General features: G+C 34.8%; 1 protein-coding gene across 8 annotated transcripts in view; it reads left to right on the forward strand.

Annotated features, from left to right (window-relative positions):
* The window catches only part of FUT8 (fucosyltransferase 8), a 315,924-nt gene that overhangs the window by 234,643 nt on the left and 58,395 nt on the right, over positions 1–22,886 (forward strand). For all 8 annotated transcript variants that reach the window (XM_064571176.1, XM_064571180.1, XM_064571175.1 and 5 more), the window contains one exon: positions 16,514–16,751. In XM_064571176.1, coding sequence (XP_064427246.1) covers positions 16,514–16,751 — 238 coding nt within the window. The remainder of the gene's footprint in view (positions 1–16,513; positions 16,752–22,886) is intronic.

The raw sequence follows: 22,886 nt of genomic DNA on the forward strand, positions 1-22,886 counted from the left end.
AGAGAGAGCACGAGGGGAGGAGGGTTGGAGGGAGAAGCAGAGTCCCCACTGAGCAGGGAGCCTGATGAGGGACTTGATCCCGGGACTGCAGGATCATGACCTGAGCTGAAGGTGGTCGTTCAACCGACTGAGCCACCCAGGCGCCCCAAAATTTCACTTTATTTATAAAGCAGCTTTCTGACTAGGACTTTCACTGTCCTTCAGTCCCTAGAGTATGCAGCACTTTCTCAAATTGACCAGCCTACAATTGATTATCAGCTCTTGTTCACTGACTGCCCACAACCTTCGTGTAAAACTGCCATGCTCTAGGTGTAAGTCCTGATTACTGTAGACAATAACCGTGTCTGTTCCATAAGCTTCACTACCCACTCTTCCTGTGCTCCTACCCACTGAGTGTTTAACTCAGGACTCTGCCATTTACTAGGCAAGTTACACCAACTTCTCCAAGCCTCAGTTTATTCTGCTACATATTGAATATAACACCACCTGCCTCATAAGAGTTTTGCTTACTACCTAGCAATAGAGAAACTGTATAGAAGGGCGGCAGACAGACATTATTCATCCTTACAACTTCCTTTAATGTAGCAGAAGATTAAGAAGAAATATCTTTTCCCTTTCACCTTTCAATTAAAGGATTTTAATGAGACCTTGAGATATTTGGATGTTTTATCATCTATTTTCAACCTTGAACCCAGTATAACAGCAATGTAATGACTTGAGTGTCTCAATTTTCCTTTGAAAAAATAGATTCAGTACTAGCCTTTCTCAGATGGGTTTTTGAAGTGATATGAGCTGTGCAAATCATACGTACCACCTCCTGATAAATATTTATCATAACTGGCATTTTTGGCTTAGGCAGGTCAAATATATGATGGCATTCTATACAGACCATCCAAGCACTTTTTAGAATAGCTACTACAGTACTATAAGCAATATGAGAACTATCACGCCCTTTTCTAGTGTCAGAGCATATCTATGTATTTTAATTTATTGCATAGACATATAGTTGTATGCTTTTATGACTTATCACTGACTCACATCTAAGACTTACTTGATCTTAGATTCTTAGTCAGTACTCTGTCTTAACTGCAAGTTGTGATATTCACCATTAACAAGTGCTTTGAGGAGCCAGTATTTTGTTTGTTTTTGTTTTGTTTGTTTTATTTTCCTGGTGCTTTGTTGAAGGTGACTAACTGAATATAAGCTTTAGGGCTGCTTTTAATATTGGCTGGTGAAGCCACATCCTATTTTGCACCTGCCCATCATTAGCAACATAAGACCTTGCCACAGAAACCTTAAACAGATTTCTCATGTACTGCATTAATAGAGGAAATTGAAGTATAACTTTTAAATAACTAAATGAGTAGAACCATAAAATATGAAGTTTCTAGGAGTGGCTTTTGCCTATATATATTGTTTCTACCTCTTAAGATGATTTCTTTATCATTATAAGAGATTATCAATTGTGAAAACACTTAGAAATTTGCAAAAGTCAGTAGAGAATATAGACTTTTTTTTCGGGTAATGAACAAGTCTGAAGAAAAAAAGAGATACGGTAATATTATAATAGGGAAATCCTATGGGAAGTATGTTCAAAAAGTCATTATCTTTGCCTTTAATCATAACAGTAGTCATGAGAAGTGATTTTCTTCGGATTATAAAAAGTTTAACTTAATGGTGGTAGAATATAGAATGGTGTGCTAAGTAGATTAAAATTCAGATAGAGGTGTGAGTAGAAAGCCTGATTTTTCACAGAAGAAATGTTAAACATATCCTGACTTCCCCATTATATCTATCAAAACATCTTTCTTTCCTGGAAAGAAACTGTTCCTATCCAGTTTTCAGTGTTGTTTCATACACGGTAGAGGTATCCTTCCAGTATATCTATGGACGAGGTAAATGTCCGATTCAGAAAGAGGAGTCAAGATTTTAGCAACTGAGACATTAGGAAAATACTACTAGCGTTGTAAGTAGAAAGTAATGTGGGCATTGGATTCTAGGTTTATTGAAGAACTAAATCTATGTATCTCATTAATGGTAAAAGATCTTAGAACTTGTATCAAATCAGAATACAAAACAGAATAAGATATACGTTCCCATATTCTTAAGGAACATGTATTCCTACCCATCTTGTCTAATGTTGTCTTTCCTTTTGCCAACCTGTTTTTACAGACTTTATTGGTCTAGACCAGAAGTCAACAAACTACCACCCTCAGGCCAAATCCAGCTCAGCTATTTTTGTAAATAAAGTTTTATTGGAACAAAGCCATGCATATTTCTTTAACTATCGTCTATGACTGTTTTCAGGCTACAGTGACAAACTTAAATAATTGTGACAGAATATCTGGCCTGCAAAGCCAGAGATACTTACTGTATGGTCCCTTACAGGAAAAGTTTGTTAACTGTGGCCTAGACAGTAATAGAAATAATTCTTAAATATTTTTGCCTTCTATTTTCTTTTGCTTCCTCCTCCTGTTCCTTCAGCTCAAGATTCAAATTATTGAAAAAAGGTTGGTTTATCATTTTTAAAAGAAACTTACATGAGCAAATGCTTCTGGAAACACAAAGTCGTTAGTTTTCCAGTAAGTAAATAGCATTATAGATGTGAGTTAAATGTGCATTAAATGAGACTATGTTGGGCTAAAATATAGGCTTCTGTTTCTGGATAAGATGTAGTAAACACATTATATCCTATTCTTCCTGCTAAGTACCCAAAAAAATCCTGTACAACATGGATCTTCTATGTTTGTTTATTTGCTTGTTTTATTCTTATATATCCCAGTTGGAGGTGCTAGAGAACGCTTCCACCTAAAAATACTAATGGATGGAGCCACAAAAAAGGCCTAATTTTTATTACATCTAACCTGTTCCAGGCAAACGTCATGAAAAAAGCTGCCCCCTGCCCTTCCTGGTACCATCGCTATGGAGCTTGAGCACGTAGCCCTTTCCACCATACCTGCCTACCTGCCCTGCAGTAATGAGGGCACCCCTACGTCTCCCAGCTGGTGTTACAACCTCAGAGGCTTTGGACAAAACCCATCCACGATCACCACACTGCAATAATGAGGCAGTTCCCGTTCTCACCACCACTACAGTGGAGGGAGGGTTATAGAGAAAAGGAAGTTAGAGAACAGGATTTTTCAAATCTGTATTTGAAATCCTGGGCAGACCTCTGAACATCACATGCATGTAACTAATAAGAATTGATGCAGAAAAAGGTTTGAGAACTGAATTCTGATATGATATACCACCTAGGCTTCACACTGGCTCTTGGTTAGCCCACAAGTGGGGCAGAACAAAATAATACTGAAAAAGCTTTAACAATTAAACTGACATTTGAGCCACAGCCGATAAAAGTGAGCTAGGAATCTGTGTAGTTTGCTTCCTACCAAAATAGATCATTTAATAAAAAGCAGAGTCTCATAATATTCACCATATACCAAGAATCAGGAAAATCTTAAATGACAAAAGGTAATCAGCAGCAGCTAGTACGCTGAGATGACACAGATGTTGGAATTACCTGATAAGGATTTTAAAGAAGATACAATAATAAAATGCTCCATTAAGCAATTACAGACTTGAAACAAATGAAAAAATAGAAAGCCTGGGCAAAGAAATAGATGATATAAGGAAAAAACAAATGAAAATTTTAGAACGGAAAAATACGATAACCTAAGTAAAAAACTGGCTTATGATAGAATAGTTGTAACAGAGGAAAGAATCAGTACACTTGAACTTAGATCAATGGTAATTATCCAGTCTGACAACAGAGAGAATAAAGATTGAAAAAAAAGTAAACAGAGCCTCAGGGACCTATGGGACAATAACAGCAACAAAAATTTATGTTTGTTATCTTTGGAGTCCAAGAAGGAGAGAAGTGTAAGAGTAAGGGGTTGAAGAAATGACTGAAAACTTCCTAAATTTGGCAAGCCAACAAGTTCAAGAAGTTGAGCAAATTCCCAATAGGAAAACCCCAAAGTAATCCATTTCCAGACACTTTATAAGTAATTTGCTGAAAACTGAAGACAAAGAAAAAAAATCCTGAAAGCAGCTAGAGAGAAGCAATACATTACATAGAGAGGAACAATTTGAATGACAGTGAATTTCTCATTGGAAAACATGGAGGCCAGAAAGAAGTAGTAAGATATTTTTTTAAGTGCCAAAAGAAAAGAACTGGCAACCTAGAAATCTTCATCCAGTGAAAATATAATGAGGTGAAATAAAAACATTTTCAGATGAAGGAAAACTGGAAGAATTCATTTCCAGAAGACTTGGTCTAAAAAAAGGAAATTTTTTTCAGATGGCAAGAAAATGATGACAGAAGGAAACTTGGAATGTCAGGAATGAAGAAAATGCAAATGAAAGAGTAGACATAGAGTAATTGATTAGTCTTCTCCACTTAAATTTTAAAAAATTTTTAGTGGTAGAAAGCAAAATTTATAACATCATCTGATGTAGTTTTCAATGTATATAAAGGTAATCTTTAAGACAACTATATCTTAAAAGGGGAGAGAGTAAAGGTAGTGAAGTTTCTACATCCCACTTGAAATAATAAAATGTTGATACGAGTGGACTGATAAATTACATGTGTGTATGTATATATAGATGAATCAAAATTGAATACTGAAAGTTCAAATTATGCACAGGAAAGCAGGAACGGGTGTTGGATTTGTCAAAACTTTTGCTTTATGAATTGGTATAATCATGTAGATTTTCTTCTTTAAACTGTTAATGTGATTACATTGAATGAATTTTGAATACTTAACCAGCTTTGCATTCCTTGAATAAACCCACTTGGTCATGATATATATATATAAAATATATAATCACATATATGTATATATCATAAAATAGGTTGAAAATGATAATAAAATATATTGATAAGATGATAAAAAATGGTCAACATGATTAAAAAAATGTTGACAAAATCCAACACCCATTCATGAAAAACACTCAGCAAACTAAGAAAAAACGGGACATTCGTCAATCTGATAAAAAAAAAAAAAAAAGGATTTACAAACAACCTACAGGTATCATCACACTTAATGGTGAAAGACTAACTGAAATACGTTGCCCCTAAAATTGGAAATGAAGTAGTCATATCCTCTCTCACCTATTCTCTCGCTCCTATTCATAGTAATGGAAGTTCTAAGCAGTCCAGTAAGGCAAGACAAAGAAATAAATGGCATACATACTAGAAAGAAAGAAAACTATCCCTATTTCCAGGTAACATGATTGTCTACATAGTAAAATTGCAAGTAATCTACCAAACAATAACAATAACCACACAGCAATAAAACTCCTAGAGTAAGTGAATTTAGCAAAGTTGTGAGATATGTGATCATCACACAAAAACTAATCGTATTTCTATATCCTAGCAAGAAATAATTAGAAACCAGAATTTTAAGATATACTATCATTTACAGTTGCTCCAAAAATTGAAAATGAAATACTTAGGTAAAAAAAAATAAAATGCTGATGAAAGAAATTAAAAATCTAATGAGTAAATTAATATGTTGGAAGACTCAACATAGAAAAAATGTCAGTTCTTCCCAGACTGATCCATAAGCTTAATATAATTCCTATTAAAATCCCAGCAAGTCCTTTTTTCTTTTTGTATAAATAGACAAATTGATTCCAAAATTTATATGAAAAGGCAAAGGAACTAAAATAGCTAAAGCTAATTTTAAAAAAGAAGAATAAAGTTGGAGTAATCATACTTTACAGTTTTAAGACTTGACAACTATAGCAACGGTAATCAAAACAATGTATGGTATTGGAGGAGGGGTAGACCTATAAATCAATGAAACAGAAGAGAGTCCAAATAGACCCATATGGGTATGCTAACTTTTCAGTGAGGTGAAATTTATGAAACCATTTAAAATGGACAGTTCAGTGCTATTTAGTGCATTTACAAGGTCATGCAACCACTACCTTTATCTAGTTGCACAGCATTTCATCAGCTTAAGAGAAAATCTCATAGCCATTAAGCAGTTGCTCTCATTCCCCCATTCCCTCTTCCCATAGCCCCTGGAAACCACCAATCTGCATTCTCTATGGATTTGCCTATTCTGAATATTTCGTATAAATGGAATCATACAATATGTGATCTTTTCTTTCTGGCTTCTTTGACTTAGAATAATGTTTTCAAGTTTCATCCATGTTGTAGCATATGTGAGCACTCCATTCCTATTTATGGCTGAATAATATTCCATTGTGTGAGTATATCAAAATGTGCTCATCCATTCATTTGTGGATGGACATTTGGATTGTTTACACCTTTTGGTATTTCCAAATAGCATTGCTGTTAACATGTCTCTACATGTATTTGAGTAACAGGTTTCAGGTCTTTTGAATATATACCTACGAATGGGCAATTGATTTTTGAGAAAGGTACAAAAGCAGTTCAGTGGAGGAAGGACATCTCACAGGGGAAAAAATGAACCTTGACCTAAACCTCACATTTTACCTACAATAACTCAAAATGGATAGTAAATCTAACAGATAAATGTAACATGTAAAACTACAAACTTTTAGAGGAATATGTTGGAATAAATCTTAAAAGTTCTTAAACACACCAAAAGAAGAGCTTATAAAAGGAAAAAAAATCAATAAATTGAACTTTATCAAATTAAGAGCTTTTGTCCTGTGAATGACCCTGTTAAAAGGATGTAAAGACAAGCCATAGACAGGGAGAAAATCTTCACAAATCACATATCCAACAAAGGTCTTGCATCCAGAATGTATTAAGAACTCTTTAATGTCAAAAGTAAGAAATAATGCAATTGGAAAATGGATAGAAGTTTTGAGCAGACAACTTTACTGAGGAGGATATATGGATGACAAATACACACATGAAAAGATGTACACAATCATTAACTATCAGGGAAATGTAACCTAAAAACATGATGAGATCCCACCACACACCCGTCAGAATGGCTAACATAAAAAATACTAAGAATTCGGAGCCACCAGCTCTCTCACTTACTCCTTATGGAAATGTAAAATGGTATGGTCACTCTGGGAAACAGTTTGGCACTTTGATCCAGTAATTATACTCCTGTATATTTATCTTAGAGAAATAAAAATGCATGTGCACACAAAGATCTGTACATTTGCATGCATGGCAACTTATTTGTAACACCCTAAACCCGAAAACAGCCCAAATGCCCTTCAGTAGGTGAATAGGCTGTGGCACAATCCACATAACAGACTAATAAAAAGGAATGAACTGTTGATATACACAGTAACTTGCATCGATCTCAAGAGCATTGTGCTAAGTGATTTAAAAAAAAAGAGCCAATCTCAAAAGGCTACATACTGTCTGATTTCATTTATAACACTCTCAGAGTTACTAAATTATTGTCATGGAGAACAGATCAGTAGTTGCCAGAGATTAACATTTGGGGAAGGGTGTGACACTTAAAGGGAGTAGTGTAAGAGAATTTCTTTGTTCTGATTTAACAGTTTATTTCCTGATTGTAGTACTAGTTACATGAGTCTATACATGTTATAAAATTGGATATACCAGAGCCCCCCCCCCCGAAAAAGAGTGCTGCGTATAAAACCTGGTGAAATCCAAAGAAGGCCTATGTATTAGTTAATTATGTTATGTAATGTCAATTTCCTGATAATGATAATGAATTGTGGTTAAGTAAGATGTTCTCATTGGGGAAAGTTCTGTGGAAGGTATACATGGTAACTCTACTGTTTTTGTAATTTATTGTGGGCCTTAAATTATTTAAAAATAAATAGCAAAAAATGCAGTGTTAAAGATTTCAAAAAGTAAATAACCTGATTCGGTTAGATGATTGTTAAACTGACGCAGTGAGAAAAATGGTCTTAAGAATGTTTTATTTTTAATTAAAAGTAATAGTAGTAACTGTAAATTTCAAAGAAATTTAAGCTCAGCTAACGGTGGATTCTCTGTGCATGGATAACTGCATGGAGAAATGGAACAATGCCTCTGTCCAGAGAAGAGGCAGCAGGATTTGACGTCTGGTTTAGTTATTGTTGATGGTTTGATTTAAAAGCCGATGAGTAGACAGACAAGTGCTGTAAGTCCCATTGCTCCTGGGACGAAGGACACTCTGCAGAATGGAAGAGCTGGCTAAACATTTGCAGCAGCCTTTGCACAAGAACAGAGTTTCAACTAGTGTTTCTCTTTTGTATCTGCTATCCACTCTTTTTTTTTTTTTTTTCTACTTCACCTTTTGATCTGGGCTAACCATTCCCAAACTTGCTTTTACTTTTCTCCTTCTTCCCCCTTCTGTCTCTTCTTCTTTCCCTGTTCCCCTCTCTTTCCAACACTTCTTCCCTTTTCCTCCTTCCCTCCCTCTTTCTTCTCTCTTCCCCCTTTCTTCCCTTTCCCTCTGTCCTTGCCCCATTCTTTTCCCTTCTTCCTCTTTTTTTTTTTTTTTCTTTTTTAAAGAGTACCTGCCATGTCCTCTCTGAATTTCATTTTTGAGGAAAGAAAGCCTAGTGAGTTCTGGTAAGTAAAATAGTGGAGGACATTTCTGAAATTCAACCTTAATTTTGAAACTATCTTATTTTTAAACTGAGCAGTTAGCTGGTTCTGACACTTAGAAATCAGACATAAACCTCTGGAGAAAAAATTAAAGGTGCATGAGGTTATACATCTTCTGTACATTTGTATAGGATTGGCGGAATCTGGCTTCTTGGGTAACTTAGCTTTTCTTCTCTAGCCTTATTTATGTTAGATTCTTGAATGAGAAAAGTTAGACTTGGATGCATCTCTTCTTTCTCTGCCTTTCCTTTGTGGCTTTTATAGTAGCAGAATATATTACCAAGGTTGCTCTAGTGTACTCATCTCTTGAACCTCAAGTAGAGATTTTGTAGAGATCACCTGGAATATCCAGAGATGATAGACTACTGTCTCAAAGACCCTCAGTAGAAGAAATGCCCCATGATGTTTGTTGCTTTCCACTGGATTTGTAGAATTTCCATCTTTTTAAAAAATGGCTTTAGAACATTCAATAGAGACTTTTTGGCAAAGAGCAAAAATTTTAAAAATGCATTTAAAGTATGCCAATTGTTGCTTTACTTACCAAGATCTTTCCTCTTCTATAACTGTATAGTGACCATCTGCCTTTGCTTCAGTGTGTATGTATCTTGATATCTTTTCTCCATTAAGTTTCCATACTTAAAATTTTATAAAATTACCTAAAGGGAAATTGATTTACTGCAGCATTTGGTAACCTACTTGTGCCTCAGCTATTGTGTTGTTCTTAAACTACTCGCAACAAATTGTTCTTTGCTGGAGGGTTAGAAAGGACAACTTCATACTATCTTAACTTTGCTATGAAAATGTTCCTGTTTAATGCATTAAAAGACAATAATTTCCAGTCCTGGCTTTTAAAAATGAGAATGCTTTTTAACTTTCTCTTTCATGGTTATTAGCTATGCCCAGAGTTTTCATTTTAATTACCACAATGCAGTACTCCAGTTCTCTTATTTGCTTCATTACCTTTTCTGCTTTGGTTCTGAAAATAATTTTAGAGAAATAAAATCAGACTGTTTCCAATACAATGAAATGCTTTCATCACACTATTAATGAATCTTTTCTTCATTAATGCCAACACAAAGCTAGGTGTTGCAGATCTTTTTAAACAAACAAATTAAAAACTATTTAGTCTTGTGATTAGAGCAAAGAGTACAATAAAATTTAGCTTACCTGGCTCATTCCTTTGGTTTTTCTGACCTCTCTTCATTGGAAATAGGAGCTGTCTATGGCTTAACTCCTCCCTAAAGAAGAAATGTTGTTGGGGAGTTGCTGGAAGGATCCTCAGTGTTCTGAGTCTTAATCTTAAGTGTAAGACCTGAAACCATGAGAGTACTAGAAGAAAACTTAGAGGAAAAGCTCCTTGGACATTGTTCTTAACAATGAATTTTTGGATATGACACCAAAAGCACAGTCAACAAAAGTAAAAATCAGCAAGTGACTGTAGCAAATGAAAAGGCTTCTGCACAGCAAATGAAATGATGAACAAAATGAGAAGGCAACCTGCAGAATGGGAGAAAATATTTGCAAACCAGAGTTAACATCCAAAATGTATAGGGAATTCAACTCAATAGCAAAAAACAAATAACATAATTAAAATATAGACTAAGGATCTGAATTGACATTTCTCAAAAGAAGACGTATGAATGGTGACGAGATCACTAATCAAGGAAACAGTGAGATATCACCTCTTACCTGTTAGACTGGCTGTTATCATAAAGATGAAAAATAACAAGTTTTGTTAAGGATATGGAGAAAAGGGAACCTTTGTTCACCATTGGTGGGAATGTAAATTGGTATAGCCATTATGGAAAACAGTATAGAGATTCCTCAAAAAGTTAAAAATAGAACTACTATATGATACAACAATCCCACTTCTTGGTAGTATATATCTGAAGGAAATGAAACCTATCTCAAAGAGATACCATACCCCCTTCATTGCAGCATTATTCACAACAGTCAAAATATGGAAACAACCTATATGTCTGCCAGTGGATAAATGGATAATACACGTGTGTGTGTGTGTGTGTACATATATATACATATATATGTAAAATGGACTGTTATTCAGCCACAAAAATAAGAAAACCTGCTTTTGCAAGATGGATGAACCTGAAGGACATTATGCTGAGTGAATAAGACATAGACAAATATTGCATGATCTCATATGTGCAATCTAAAAATGTCAAATTCATAAAAGCAGAGAGTGGTACAGTAATAACCAGGAGCAAGGAGATGGGGGAAATGGGGAGATGTTCATCAAAGGTTCACTTATGTGGGATGAGTAAGTTCTAGAGATCTAATGTACAGCATGGTGACTGTAACTAATAATACTGGCATTATATACTTGAAATTTGCTAAGAGAGTTGATCTCAAGTGTTCTCACCACCAAAAAGTAAATTGTAATAATATGAGGTGATGGATATGTTAGCTTGATTGTGGTAATCATTCTACAGTGTGTATGTGTATATATATGTATATATATCAACATGTTGTATGCTTTAACTATATAAAGTATATTGTCAAGTATGCATATGTCTATAAAGCTGGAAGAGTGACCAGATAAGTGCTCTCAGCCTGCACTTCTTGTTGAATCTTGGATTAAAGACCTCATGGGAGGATGGATAAGAGTATTGAACAATAGATTTAGAGAGCTGAAATCCAAATTCTGGCTTGTCACCAATTAATTTATTTTTGTCACTGTCCGCTTGACATCACCTTTGTCTCCCTACTTGCAATTCAATTGAACTAATGGTTATTGAGCATTTACTCTTTACAAGAATTGCCTGGAGATATTATGTCCAGTTTATATTGACTAAATTTTTTGTTTGTCGTTAATTTAGCCTTTTAATGCAATGTTTTTGGTCTGTAGTAAATCTAGGCAGATCAGTGAGGGAAATTACATGGTGGCTGGAAAATTTTCCTCTGAAGAGGCTTTTACTTGTGAATATTGGAAATCTAAATTGTTGTGGGAAAAGGTTTTATTTTTGATTTAATTTAAAAGCCATGGAATCAGTACTGTTTTATAATGTTACATCATTAATTCACAATTACTACTAATTTACTAAATGAAGGCAGTGGAAACTTCTAAATCTTAGCAGTCCCTACATAATACAGGAATAATTCTGGTTTACTAGTTAATTCAAAATTATTCTTTTTTAGCAAAGTAGAAATTAAGCTGGCTTCCTAATTTGAAATATGTCCAATAGTAACTATTTTCACATTTTAACCAAAGTGAAAAGGACTAAAGTATTTCAACGTTATGATGGTGCCTTAGTGAATTAGTAATCATTTAAGTTTAAGAGATGCTGCTTCTCTTAATGTACCATCTTAGAGGCATATTGATTTAAATATACTTCTCAGTTTTTATTTATAGGATAATGAGAACAAATAAAGCTTTTGGTTTTATTGATCTAGGGTCATTCTTGGAAACTAGCAGTGTCAGAACAAATGCCTCAGATAGTGTTTTTAAAAAATGGAAGAAAAGGAAACTGAATACAGAAGAACCCTGTTTTATCTCAAGTCCTTATTTCTTGATTTATATGTACTATAGTGAGAGCTTTGCTGCAGAATTATACCTGTAAAAATGTTACATAACATTGTTAGCTTATAAAGGTCCATAATTGGGCTACCTTGTAGCACTAAATGCAAAAAATATTGCATTTATCCAGTGTTCTATATTGTGATTCTTTCGATTTTTCTCCTTTCTCTCCTTTTATGACACTCTCCACTCATCACACCCCGCCCCCTCCCCACATGTGTGCGCTTGGAATACGATACACTCCCAGTAGAAGTCCTACTAGGAAGTGCTTCTCATCTGAGAGTAGAAGATGGGGAAATACAGATTGAAAATACACCCCTTCAAGTCCCCTGGGAGAGGGTCTCATCTCTTTCTGCCTTGAGTATCACTCACTGACCAAATATAGGTGAACTTTTGTTCATTAAATATGTATTTATTAAGCACTTAGTATATACAACAAAACTCAGGAGATGACAATCTAATAGAATAAGAAATTATACATAAATAATAATAAGACAACTTAAATGTAATAAGATTGCAATAAACAAATTGTGGAATAGAAGAGGGAGAAATATCACTTTTAGCTGGACTGGAAAGGGTTATAAGTAAAATTATATTTAAGCTAAACCTTAAAAGATAAAATTTATTGTGTTTATGAAATGCTAAGTAAAAGTACTTTTTTCATTAGTAAATAGGAGTCCATATTGTAAAGAACAATAGTTAACAACAAAGTAAAATTATAAACTCTCTAAATTATACTTAAATGTGGGATTTTTATATAGAGGGTCTTCTTGAAGTCAAAGGCATTAATAGGCACATACATTCTTCTTCCTTGCAATGATGATGATGATTCAAGTTTTAGAAACAGGAGGTAATTTTGTCAAAATTACTTGAGACAACATGCTCTAGTTAAAGAACTTTGCATAGGGAGGCTTACGATACGATTTTGTTCTAATTCCAGCTCTGTTATGAATTAAATTGTATGATTCTGTTTCATTTTCTTTATTTAAAATTGTGACACAAATTACCTCCCTCCACTGCCTCTTTCTGCTTACCCATCCTTCTTTCTCAGAGATACTATGAAGCTCAATGACATGGTATATGCTCAAAGCTAATTCAAACATACTATCTCATTTATCCTCACAATCTCAAGCAATATGCCTGCATTCTTGCATAGCTGATAGAGAAATATAGAAGAAAATGCATCAGGCACACTATAGAAGCTATTGAAAAACAGGTTTTATTGTCAGAAATAGCTACCCTGTTAAAGTATTAGCATAATTAAAGCTTGTTTTAGTAATGAGGCCCTTGTATATTATATGCTTTGTTATGAATGAGACATACTGGCAAGCCTTTTGCAGACAGAAAGTATAAAACCAGGATCAGTGGCAATTGACAAAGGCTATTTGGTAAGAAAATTGAAGATTATGCATACGTGTACACACACACACACACACACACGTGTGTAACAAAGGCTCTGTTTTCCCTTAATAGATTCCTATAAATCTCTGTTGTTGCTAATCCGTAACAATGGTGGATAACAAAGACTTAGGTCAGGTAAAGGGTTTCCCATGAGGTTTCTTTCCATCTGAATAAATCCCTGCCCATCTCAGAATTGTTGCTTTGTTTACCTTATAAATATCTGCTTGTTTTTTCTAGATATTTATTCTGGTGAGCCTGATCTTGTGTTAGATACACACACATTTTTTTTTTTCTATTTCTCACTGTCTCTGCCTTTTTATGAACAAGATGTTTTGAAATTTTCAGACTTTTAAGTATTTTTGTGAAAAAATTGGGCTGTGGCTCTGAGCTTCTTCAGTACTTTATTTACTGTTCTCATTCTAGTCATTCATTTTCTCTTCTCTTACTGCTAGCCTCTGCTTTGGAATCTTCCATTGGTTACCCTGTATATATGTAGACCTTTTTCATTCCAGAACCAAACATAATGGATTTTTTTCATTTCTCCATGTTACCTATGACTTAACAGAAAGATTTAAATATTCTCGATTTAGCTTGGTTTGAGGAGCACTAAAGCTCTTGAATTAAGCTTCATCTCATAAATTGTCCATTTCTTTCTCTTAGGACTCAATTCTTGTGCTCAAAGCATTGCATTCTAATTAAACGCAGGAAACACAATAGATGTGCCCGTCTTACATGCAGATGTGTCTTCTTTTCATTAAAAAAAAAAAAAAAACCTGTGGTTCCAAATGTTTAATTATTATGTTCCCTCTTTTTTCCCTTAAAAAAAAAAATGAAGATTAATGTAAGACTATGTAATAGGGGAAACTGGATGTGAGGTATATAGGATCTCTGTACTATCTTTGCAATAATTTCTATATATCTAAAAACTGTTCTAAAAGAAAAAGTCTATTGAAAAATATATAAAGAACATTTTCTTTTCCATTCATATGAATTCGAGATATTCAAGTGCTAGATTTCTTACAAATTGTGAAAAACCTGACAAATGTCAGTGTTCTTTATTTGCCATTTTGTTAAACTATTGAGTTAATAATAAAGCTTTGGATCAGTTGGAGAATGTTACTTATTCCCAGGATTCTCACATTATATTGGATAGAAAAATGATATTGGTCTTCCAATAACACATCACATACCCTTCTGTTCCTCTCAAATCTTTTGCGGCTAAACCAACTAGAGTTCAAAGTCTCAAAATGAAAAGAATCAGCAACTCTAGTACTTGATTGGGCAAACAGTATTGACCAAATCTTGCTGAATTTTATCTGGATTCTCTCAGATTCATAAGGACTCTTAACTTTTCAGAAGGCTCTTGATAGGGGCGCCTGGGTGGCTCAGTCGTTGTGTCTGCCTTATGCTCAGGTCATGATCCCAGAGTCCTGGGATGGAGCCGCCCGCCCCCCTCCCCCCCCCCCCCCCCCCCGCCAAAATCAGGCTCCCTGCTCAGTGGGGAGTCTGCTTCTCCTTCCCCCTGCTCTTGTGCTCTGCTTGCTCTATCTCCCTCTCAAATAAATAAATAAAATCTTTTTTTTTTTTTTTAAAGAAGGCTCTTGATGGTATTGGGTTTAGCTTTGATCTAAAAAGACCAGCCCCGCGGTGTCACATTTGAATGTAAAAGATACCCTTCTGAAAGTAACTGTGTTGTATTTTCCCTTCTCAGCTTTTCCTTCACGATCATTTTATACCTTCACCTTCCTAGCTTTTGTTTCTAGGGCTCTGCTTGACCAAATAGATGATATTCCTGGAAAATAGTTGTAGATTGTGGTTTGGCAACTGCTTTTTCTCAAGGCTCATATAAATTGAGAGCTGGTTACTTTGCTTCTCACTTTGTGGGAGAAAAGATTCTGTTACTGAAGGCATCCATCCTTTCTTTTAACCTTGCAGACAAAACAGCTTAAAACTTCCTAGGCTAAGGAGTCCCTGTCAAAACAGATTTGTATTTGAAGAGCTAAGATGCCTAGGGATATTTAGCAATAGCCCATATGAATTATAGCAGAGTCAAAGCTTTAGAATAAAAAAGACATCTCTCATTAACTAACCCTGTTGCACCCACGGTTAGATAATACTGTTATAACCACTTGCTACTCATCTTATAGCAGGGTATACAAATAGAAAAATGGACCTCCTGATTAAAAATTGGCATAACAGTGGATGGGCAGATGGGTGAAATAGATAAAGGGGATTAAGAGGTGCAAACTTCCAGTTATAAAATAGTCACGGAGATGAAAAGTACAGCATAGGGAATACAATCAATAATATTGTTACAATGTTTGGTGACAGATGGTGACTACACTTTCATGATGAGCACTGAGTAATGTATAGGATTGTTGAATCATTATGTTATACACCTAAAACTAACATAACACTGTGTTAATTATACTTCAGTGACTAAAAAATTGGCATAACACAGAACATATTCTGCATTTTATTGTGAAAATTACTAGTAGCTATCCAGATTCGTTTTTTTTTAAAAAAGTCCCGAACTCATTTTTTTTTTATTCAGTGGTTTTCACTTCCATAATGAAAAAATATATTTTGTTTGTGACATCTAGAACTCTGGAGATAGATGGAATTGATAGGTAAATTATAATTTTTCATTTAAGATGATTTGAGTTTCAGCTGGAAAGGTAAGCACAGCATGCTGAAGTACAGCTGGAATAAATAAACGGTTTTACTTCTTTCATGAAGATCTCAGTGTATGCAACTTTTGAGTTCAGAGATGATCATACTTGCATGTTCTGAGTGATAGAGAAGTGAAAGTATTTTTTTCAGTGTAATGCTTCATATTTTTTCAGTGATGTTTCCAAAGCAACTCTTCTTTTCACTGCCATCTCTTTAAAATAAACTTTCAGTGGATTCTTTGAAATTCAATCCTTAAAGCTGGATTCTTTATTTCGTAAGATACACTGGATCAGTCCTGGCTAATTATATGATTTTTGACACTTGTCACTTATAAAGAGAAGGTAACCACTCTTCACCTTTGTCTTTCTCCCTGACAGAATCCCAAGGACTGCAGCAAAGCCAAGAAGCTGGTATGTAATATCAACAAAGGCTGTGGCTATGGCTGTCAACTCCATCACGTGGTCTACTGCTTCATGATTGCATATGGTACTCAGCGAACACTCATCTTGGAATCTCAGAATTGGCGCTATGCTACTGGTGGATGGGAGACTGTGTTTAGACCTGTAAGTGAGACATGTACAGACAGATCCGGCACCTCCACTGGACACTGGTCAGGTAAGAAGCCTGTGCAGTATTTCACATTTCTGGGTTGAACTGCCATTTCTACATTATCAGATTTCTAGGCTCAGCTTTATGGTTATGGGCATCTTTTTCTCGGGATCCATGACTGTTCTACATTGCCAAGGTAAAATCTAGAATGATATTTTATTTTAAAAGTGCTTTATAACCTATTTCATTTCTTATGTTCATTTTTATCTTGATTTAGCAAAACCACTAAGTTTTTTTTAAGGAATGTAATTTACTCTTTTAATGATAATACATGATTCACTTTTTAGGGTACTTTCACATTATTGAACTCATTTGATAGTCATAATCATCTAAGAAAGTAGACTGATACATGAGAATCTTCCCCATGCGTGAGAATCAGCTGGAAGGCTTGTTAAAACACTGGCTTCTGATTCAGTAGGTTTGGAGGGGGAGGTGCTGAGAATTTGCATTTCTAACAAATTTTCCAGATCCAGGGATGACACTTTGAGAATTACTGAGGCAGACCATGCAGGTACCTTTACCTCCATTTTACAGTTGAGGACAATGAAACCTAATTTGCTTGTGCAATTTTAATTTTATTCAGGAAACATTTGAAGAGGAAAAATATGAATAAGGTACTATGCTAGACATTATCTCCAAGAATTTAGTGATAAATGAAATAAAATATTGAGTTTCTTACTGCTAATCTATTGTTCTTTCTACATGATCTTTAAACAAGATCTAAAGTTGAGATACCTCTGTGAAAATCCTGGCTTTATCACTTTGTAATCTTGGGCAAGTTACTTAACGTAGGCCTTAGTTCTCTTATCAGTAAAATGAGAAGTAATAATTTACTTCTTTGAGTTGTTGGTAGGATTAAGTAGAATAATATATGTAATGGACTTAGCACAGTACTTGATACATGAACTCTAGTAATTATTAGCTATCATTAGTAGCTTTATCCATTGGGTAGATATACAGTGAGAACCTACAGTGTGGCAGATACTGAACTGATTAGGTGAAATGCTAAGCAAGACAATACACCATCTGTTAATATAATTTCTCATGAAGCGGAGCATCTTTTTTCACAAGTTTGAAACACTAGATATGGACTTAAGAAGCTCTGTCATTGGCAAAGTGAGTAACTTTAGTTCCTTTGTTTCTTTTTTAACCTCCTTTGGAAAATATCAGATAATACTGACTCTTCACAGAAGTGACAGAAAAGTTAATTGGGTAATTTTTATAAAATGCTTTAAGTTGTTCTATAAAAGGTTCTATATGGATTTATTTTTTATTTTTTAAAGATTTTATTTACTTGAGAGAGAGCACGAGCTGGGGGAGGGGCAGAGGGAGCTGGAGAAGCAGACTCCCCGCTGGGCAGGGAGCTGATACATGGGGCTCCATCCCAGGACCCTGGGATCATGGACTGAGCCACTCGGCTGTCCTGGTTCTATATGGATTTAAAGTATTATTTTGTGATGTGAGTTTTGTCTTCCTTAGGATGATTTTGGAGCCTTATTGTATATATCAACATATTTTTTCCTCGTCACTCCAAGTTTTAAAGGAACCTCTTAATCTAGAACCTTAGCTGAGCTTTAATTTTGAGGTTACATCTCCCATTGGTCTGGTCTATGGCTTACAGCTGGGGCAAAAAGACTAGGTGTCAAGGTTAGGAAGTTACAAGAAAAGCAGTTCTTGAATCAGACTCATTGTGGCTAACTTTTTCATTTTGTGAACTTAGTTTAGTTTCAAGCCTCTTTGCTTGTGAAGTACATAGCCAGAGTAGGGCAAGGTTCTTGTGTTAATAGAAAAGTAAAAAGTTGGTCTCACTAAACTTAACCAAATTTAGTATATAGTTTAGCCTTGCCTAAAAGCCACAACTAGTTATTTGGTTTGATTTTTAGTGCTTGCTCATACATTTTGTAGTCTGTAGTGACAACTACAAGATATGAAGGCTGAACAGGCTTGAATTGGAAACATGCAGAATTTCTTAATGTTATAGTTAAACAGGTTCTAGAAATCATCCTTCTTTTATGTGGATTCTAAGGCCTAGTAGATACCAGGTGATTTATTCAGGATTATGCATCTTATAAATGGCAGAACTGTGGTTGGCACATTGACTTTCACCTGCCTTTAGTCTACATCCTTCCCAGTCAGCTCATGCCAAACACCTTACTCATTAGAACAATGACAGGCATAGAGACCGTCCTGAATGTCTAGGAACTAAATAATTACTAATTTATTTCCTCCCCCTGCCCTGTAACTTTTTCCAAACCTTCCATATAATTTCCACTGAAGAGTTATCAGTGATATTTTCTTCTCAGTCATTTGCAGTCCTTGCTTAAAGAAGTCGTTTTATCCTGGTAGCACAGAATTATGATTTTAATTTATAGATCTTTCCTTTATCACTACAGGTATTGTATAAAATCATATATTTTTCTTTGTGCTAATGAAATAAACTGTGCCTGTTGAACACCTTTAATTAATTAAACTAGTGATTATTTTCAGTATGCTTGCAGAACTCATTGTAACTAAAGTAATTTAGATGCTAATCATTTATCTAAAAGAAGGAAGAGGGGTGCCTGGGTGGCTCAGTCAGTTAAGCGTCTGCCTTCAGCTCAGGTCATGATCCCAGGGTCCTGGGATCGAGCCCCACATTGGGCTCCTTGCTAAGAGGGCAGCCTGCTTCTCCCCGGCCTGCCATTCCCCCTGCTTGTGCTTGCTCTCTGTCTCTATCTCTCTCGTTCTCTCTGTGTCAAATAAATAAATAAATAATCTTAAAAAAAAATAAATAAAAGAAGGAAGAGATTTATGTTTTGAGCTTAGAATACTTTATTTCTTTGAAAGCTATGGTAGCCGTCCACTTCTGTTTCTGTTTATATACATTATCTGTATATGTACCTTTTGGAGAAACTAACCTATTTCTAGAATTAGAAGAAACAGAATGAATTTTAATAAGCTCTTTAACATTAATTCTTTAGTTAGCCATAAATCAACTACTACATCTCTTACTGTACTGACTTGTCTAAAGAATCTTGGGATATTTCCCCTGGCACCACTGCCATGAAATTATTATTGTTTATACATACTTGACATGATGTGCCTGCAGGTGGAATTTAGTGATTTCTATTGAAATCTGTCACCAGTACAGGAATTAGTATGCACATCTGATCATTTCAGTAGCTAAATCATACCTTGTTGTGGGTTGAGTTCTGTTTTTCTCCTTCATTATTTATAAAACCATATCCTATTTAGTAAATAATTTCATTAAGTGAAGCAAAATACTTAAAATTATGCTTCCAGTTAAAATCATCATCATCATCATCATCTTCCCCATCACCTATAGATGTCATGTCTATTCTAAAGTTGCTGATAAGATGGTCAATTTATTTTTCTATATATACAATTTATTTTTCTGCATATACAAGCTATTTCCTAAACCTGAACTAACTACATTTAATAAGACTCCTTCTTTCAAATATATTCCTTATGATAATTCAGAATAGAATCTTGGTGTTTAATACTTTGAAATATCTTTCAACAATTATTGATTTGATTTTTAATATATATTAACTGTTGGGCTATTATATTGACCAGCTTCCAAAATGCTTATCCAGTTGATATAAGTAGTCTTGAATAGACGATTAGCAACAAAGAACCTCAACCATTTAAACTCAATTCTCCACTCTAATTCAATTCAATTTTTCCATTCTAAAAATTGAACATTTATTCAGATTAGCAGTTAAGCCACTTTGTTTTGTATTTCCTTCTCTTGTCTTTTCCCACTGTCTTATTAAATAAATTGAATTGACTTAATTTGATAGGTCTAATTGGAAAACTTTCTTTTAAATGAAGATAATGACTAGTAACAAAAAGTGTTTCTAAATATGGTAAAATTTAATGCCCTAGAGGTGCCGGATTTAAATACATCTTTAGGTAAATTGACATTTGCTATATTTAGTTATCTAAACTGGATGGTTACCTTCTCTCCATACCTCATTTCAAAAAGGTTTTGGTCAGAGTTTTATTTGTCATCCTTATATGGAGGCAATCTTAAAATAAAAGTAATTTAATAAAAGCACCTGCTCTATGCCAGGCACCATGCTGGACTGTACGAAGAAGACAGACACAGTCCCTGCCCTGTCAGAGGCAGCCTAGGGGGAAAGGCAGACAACTGAATGGACATTAAAGTATATTGTGATATGGGTAAGTTGATAGGACTCTGAAGCACATATCTAACACATATTTGGGATTCTTCTGGAAGAAGTGATTTTTAAGCTGAGGCCCAAGGTATGGGTAGGAGTCAACCCGGCAGAGATGTGGTAGAAGGATTTTCTGTCATTGGGCACGACATGTGAAAAGAGAGGCAAGAGAGCATGGAGTCACTGGGGGAACTAGAAGTAGTTCCCTGTAGAGTTTGATTATTGAGAGAGTAAAATTTTATTCTGAAAATATTTGTCATTTATCGGGTCTGTTTGGATGGTTGTATGATTTTGTTCCTCACTAAAACCAACAGGTTTTAATTCAAGATTCAAAGCCCTTTGTTTTGTTTTTGCTTCAGAGAGGGGCAAAGTTAGAAATTAATTGGCTTTTCTCTGGCTCTTGGTGTCATCCAGGAACCATTAAACTTTTTTTAATTAAATTTTTGTTTCATTTTTAATATCTTTTAGAGTTTACTCTTGGTAAATTTTTAAAAGCTGACAAATAACCACAAACTAAAATTCAGAAAAAAACAACATATTTTTGTTAATTGTCTAAAATAATTCTATAATGCTATTTTCCCTGCATTTTAAAATTGGATAATTTCTATATGACAACAATTTGCATTATCACTTTGTATGGAAAGAATAGATAGGTAATTCAGTCTTCTAGCTTGATCAAATTATTTTTCCAGTTTTATTGAGATATAATTATCATATAACATTGTTATTAAAGTGTATAATGTAATGATTTGACGTAAGTATATTGTGACAAGATTACTGCAGTAAATTTAGTTAACATCCATCACTTTACAAATTTTTTTTCTTATGATAAGGACTTTTAAGATTTGCTCTTTTAGCAACTCTCAGATATTACAGTATAGCATTGTTAACTATAGTTATTATGGTACATTATAGCTCCCAGAACTAATTTATCTCTTAACTAGAAGTTGGTACCATTTGACCACCTTCACCTTTTTCCTCTACTCCACCCTTTCCCAGCCAATCTGTTCTCTGTTTCTAATTCAGTTTTTTTTTTAGATTCCACATACAAATGAGATCATACAGTATTTGTCTTTCTCTGACTTATTTCACTTAGCATAATGTCTTCAAGGTCCATCGGTATTGTCACAAATGCTGGGATTTCCTTCCTTCTAATGGCTGAATAATACTCCTCTGTGTGTGTGTATTTTCTTTATCCATTCATCCATCGCTGGACATGTAGGTTGTTTCTGTGGCTTGGCTATTGTGAATAATGCTGCAGTGAAAATGAGGGTACAGATAACCTCTCTGAGGCAGTGACTTCGTTTCCTTTGGATATATACCCTGGGATTGCTGGGTCACATGGTAGTTCTACCACTAAACTCCTTAAGCACATATCTGTCACTTAGGTCAAAAGGAAAATCTTTAGGGGCTCCTGGATGGCTCAGGCGTTAAGCATCTGCCTTTGGCTCAGGTCATGATCCCAGGGTCCTGGGATCGAGCCCTGCAGTGGGCTCCATGCTCCTATGGGAGTCTGCTTCTCCCTCTCCCACTCCCCCTGCTTGTGTTCCTGCTCTCGCTATCTCTCTCTCTCTGTCAAATAAATAAATAAAATCTTAAAAAAAAAGGAAAATCTTTAGCAAACAAAACACAAATTAAATTATACTTCAAATTTGCCTGTGAAATTAGTATTTTTAACATTTACAGAATTACTAAGATGTCTGTTAGAATCATCCAAATGGTCCCAGCTAGCTTGTATCTTAATAATGGCTGAACTCACATAGACTGATTGATAAAGTAATGAAGTGATTAAGAATCTATAGGAGTACCTATTAGGATAGGCTATGGATATGCTATGTAGCACTTTTACAGTAATATTTTCAACCTTTGGTTATTGGTTAATAGAAACTTGAAACAAATGCATATAATATTTTGGATCCCTCTTGCTGTGAAAACATCTTGATTTCTCTGTTTAGGTAAT

Source organism: Mirounga angustirostris, unplaced genomic scaffold, assembly GCF_029215605.1.
Source record: "Mirounga angustirostris isolate CCGP_5_RB_7025 unplaced genomic scaffold, mMirAng1.0.hap1 SCAF_9, whole genome shotgun sequence".
Taxonomy (NCBI): domain Eukaryota; kingdom Metazoa; phylum Chordata; class Mammalia; order Carnivora; family Phocidae; genus Mirounga; species Mirounga angustirostris.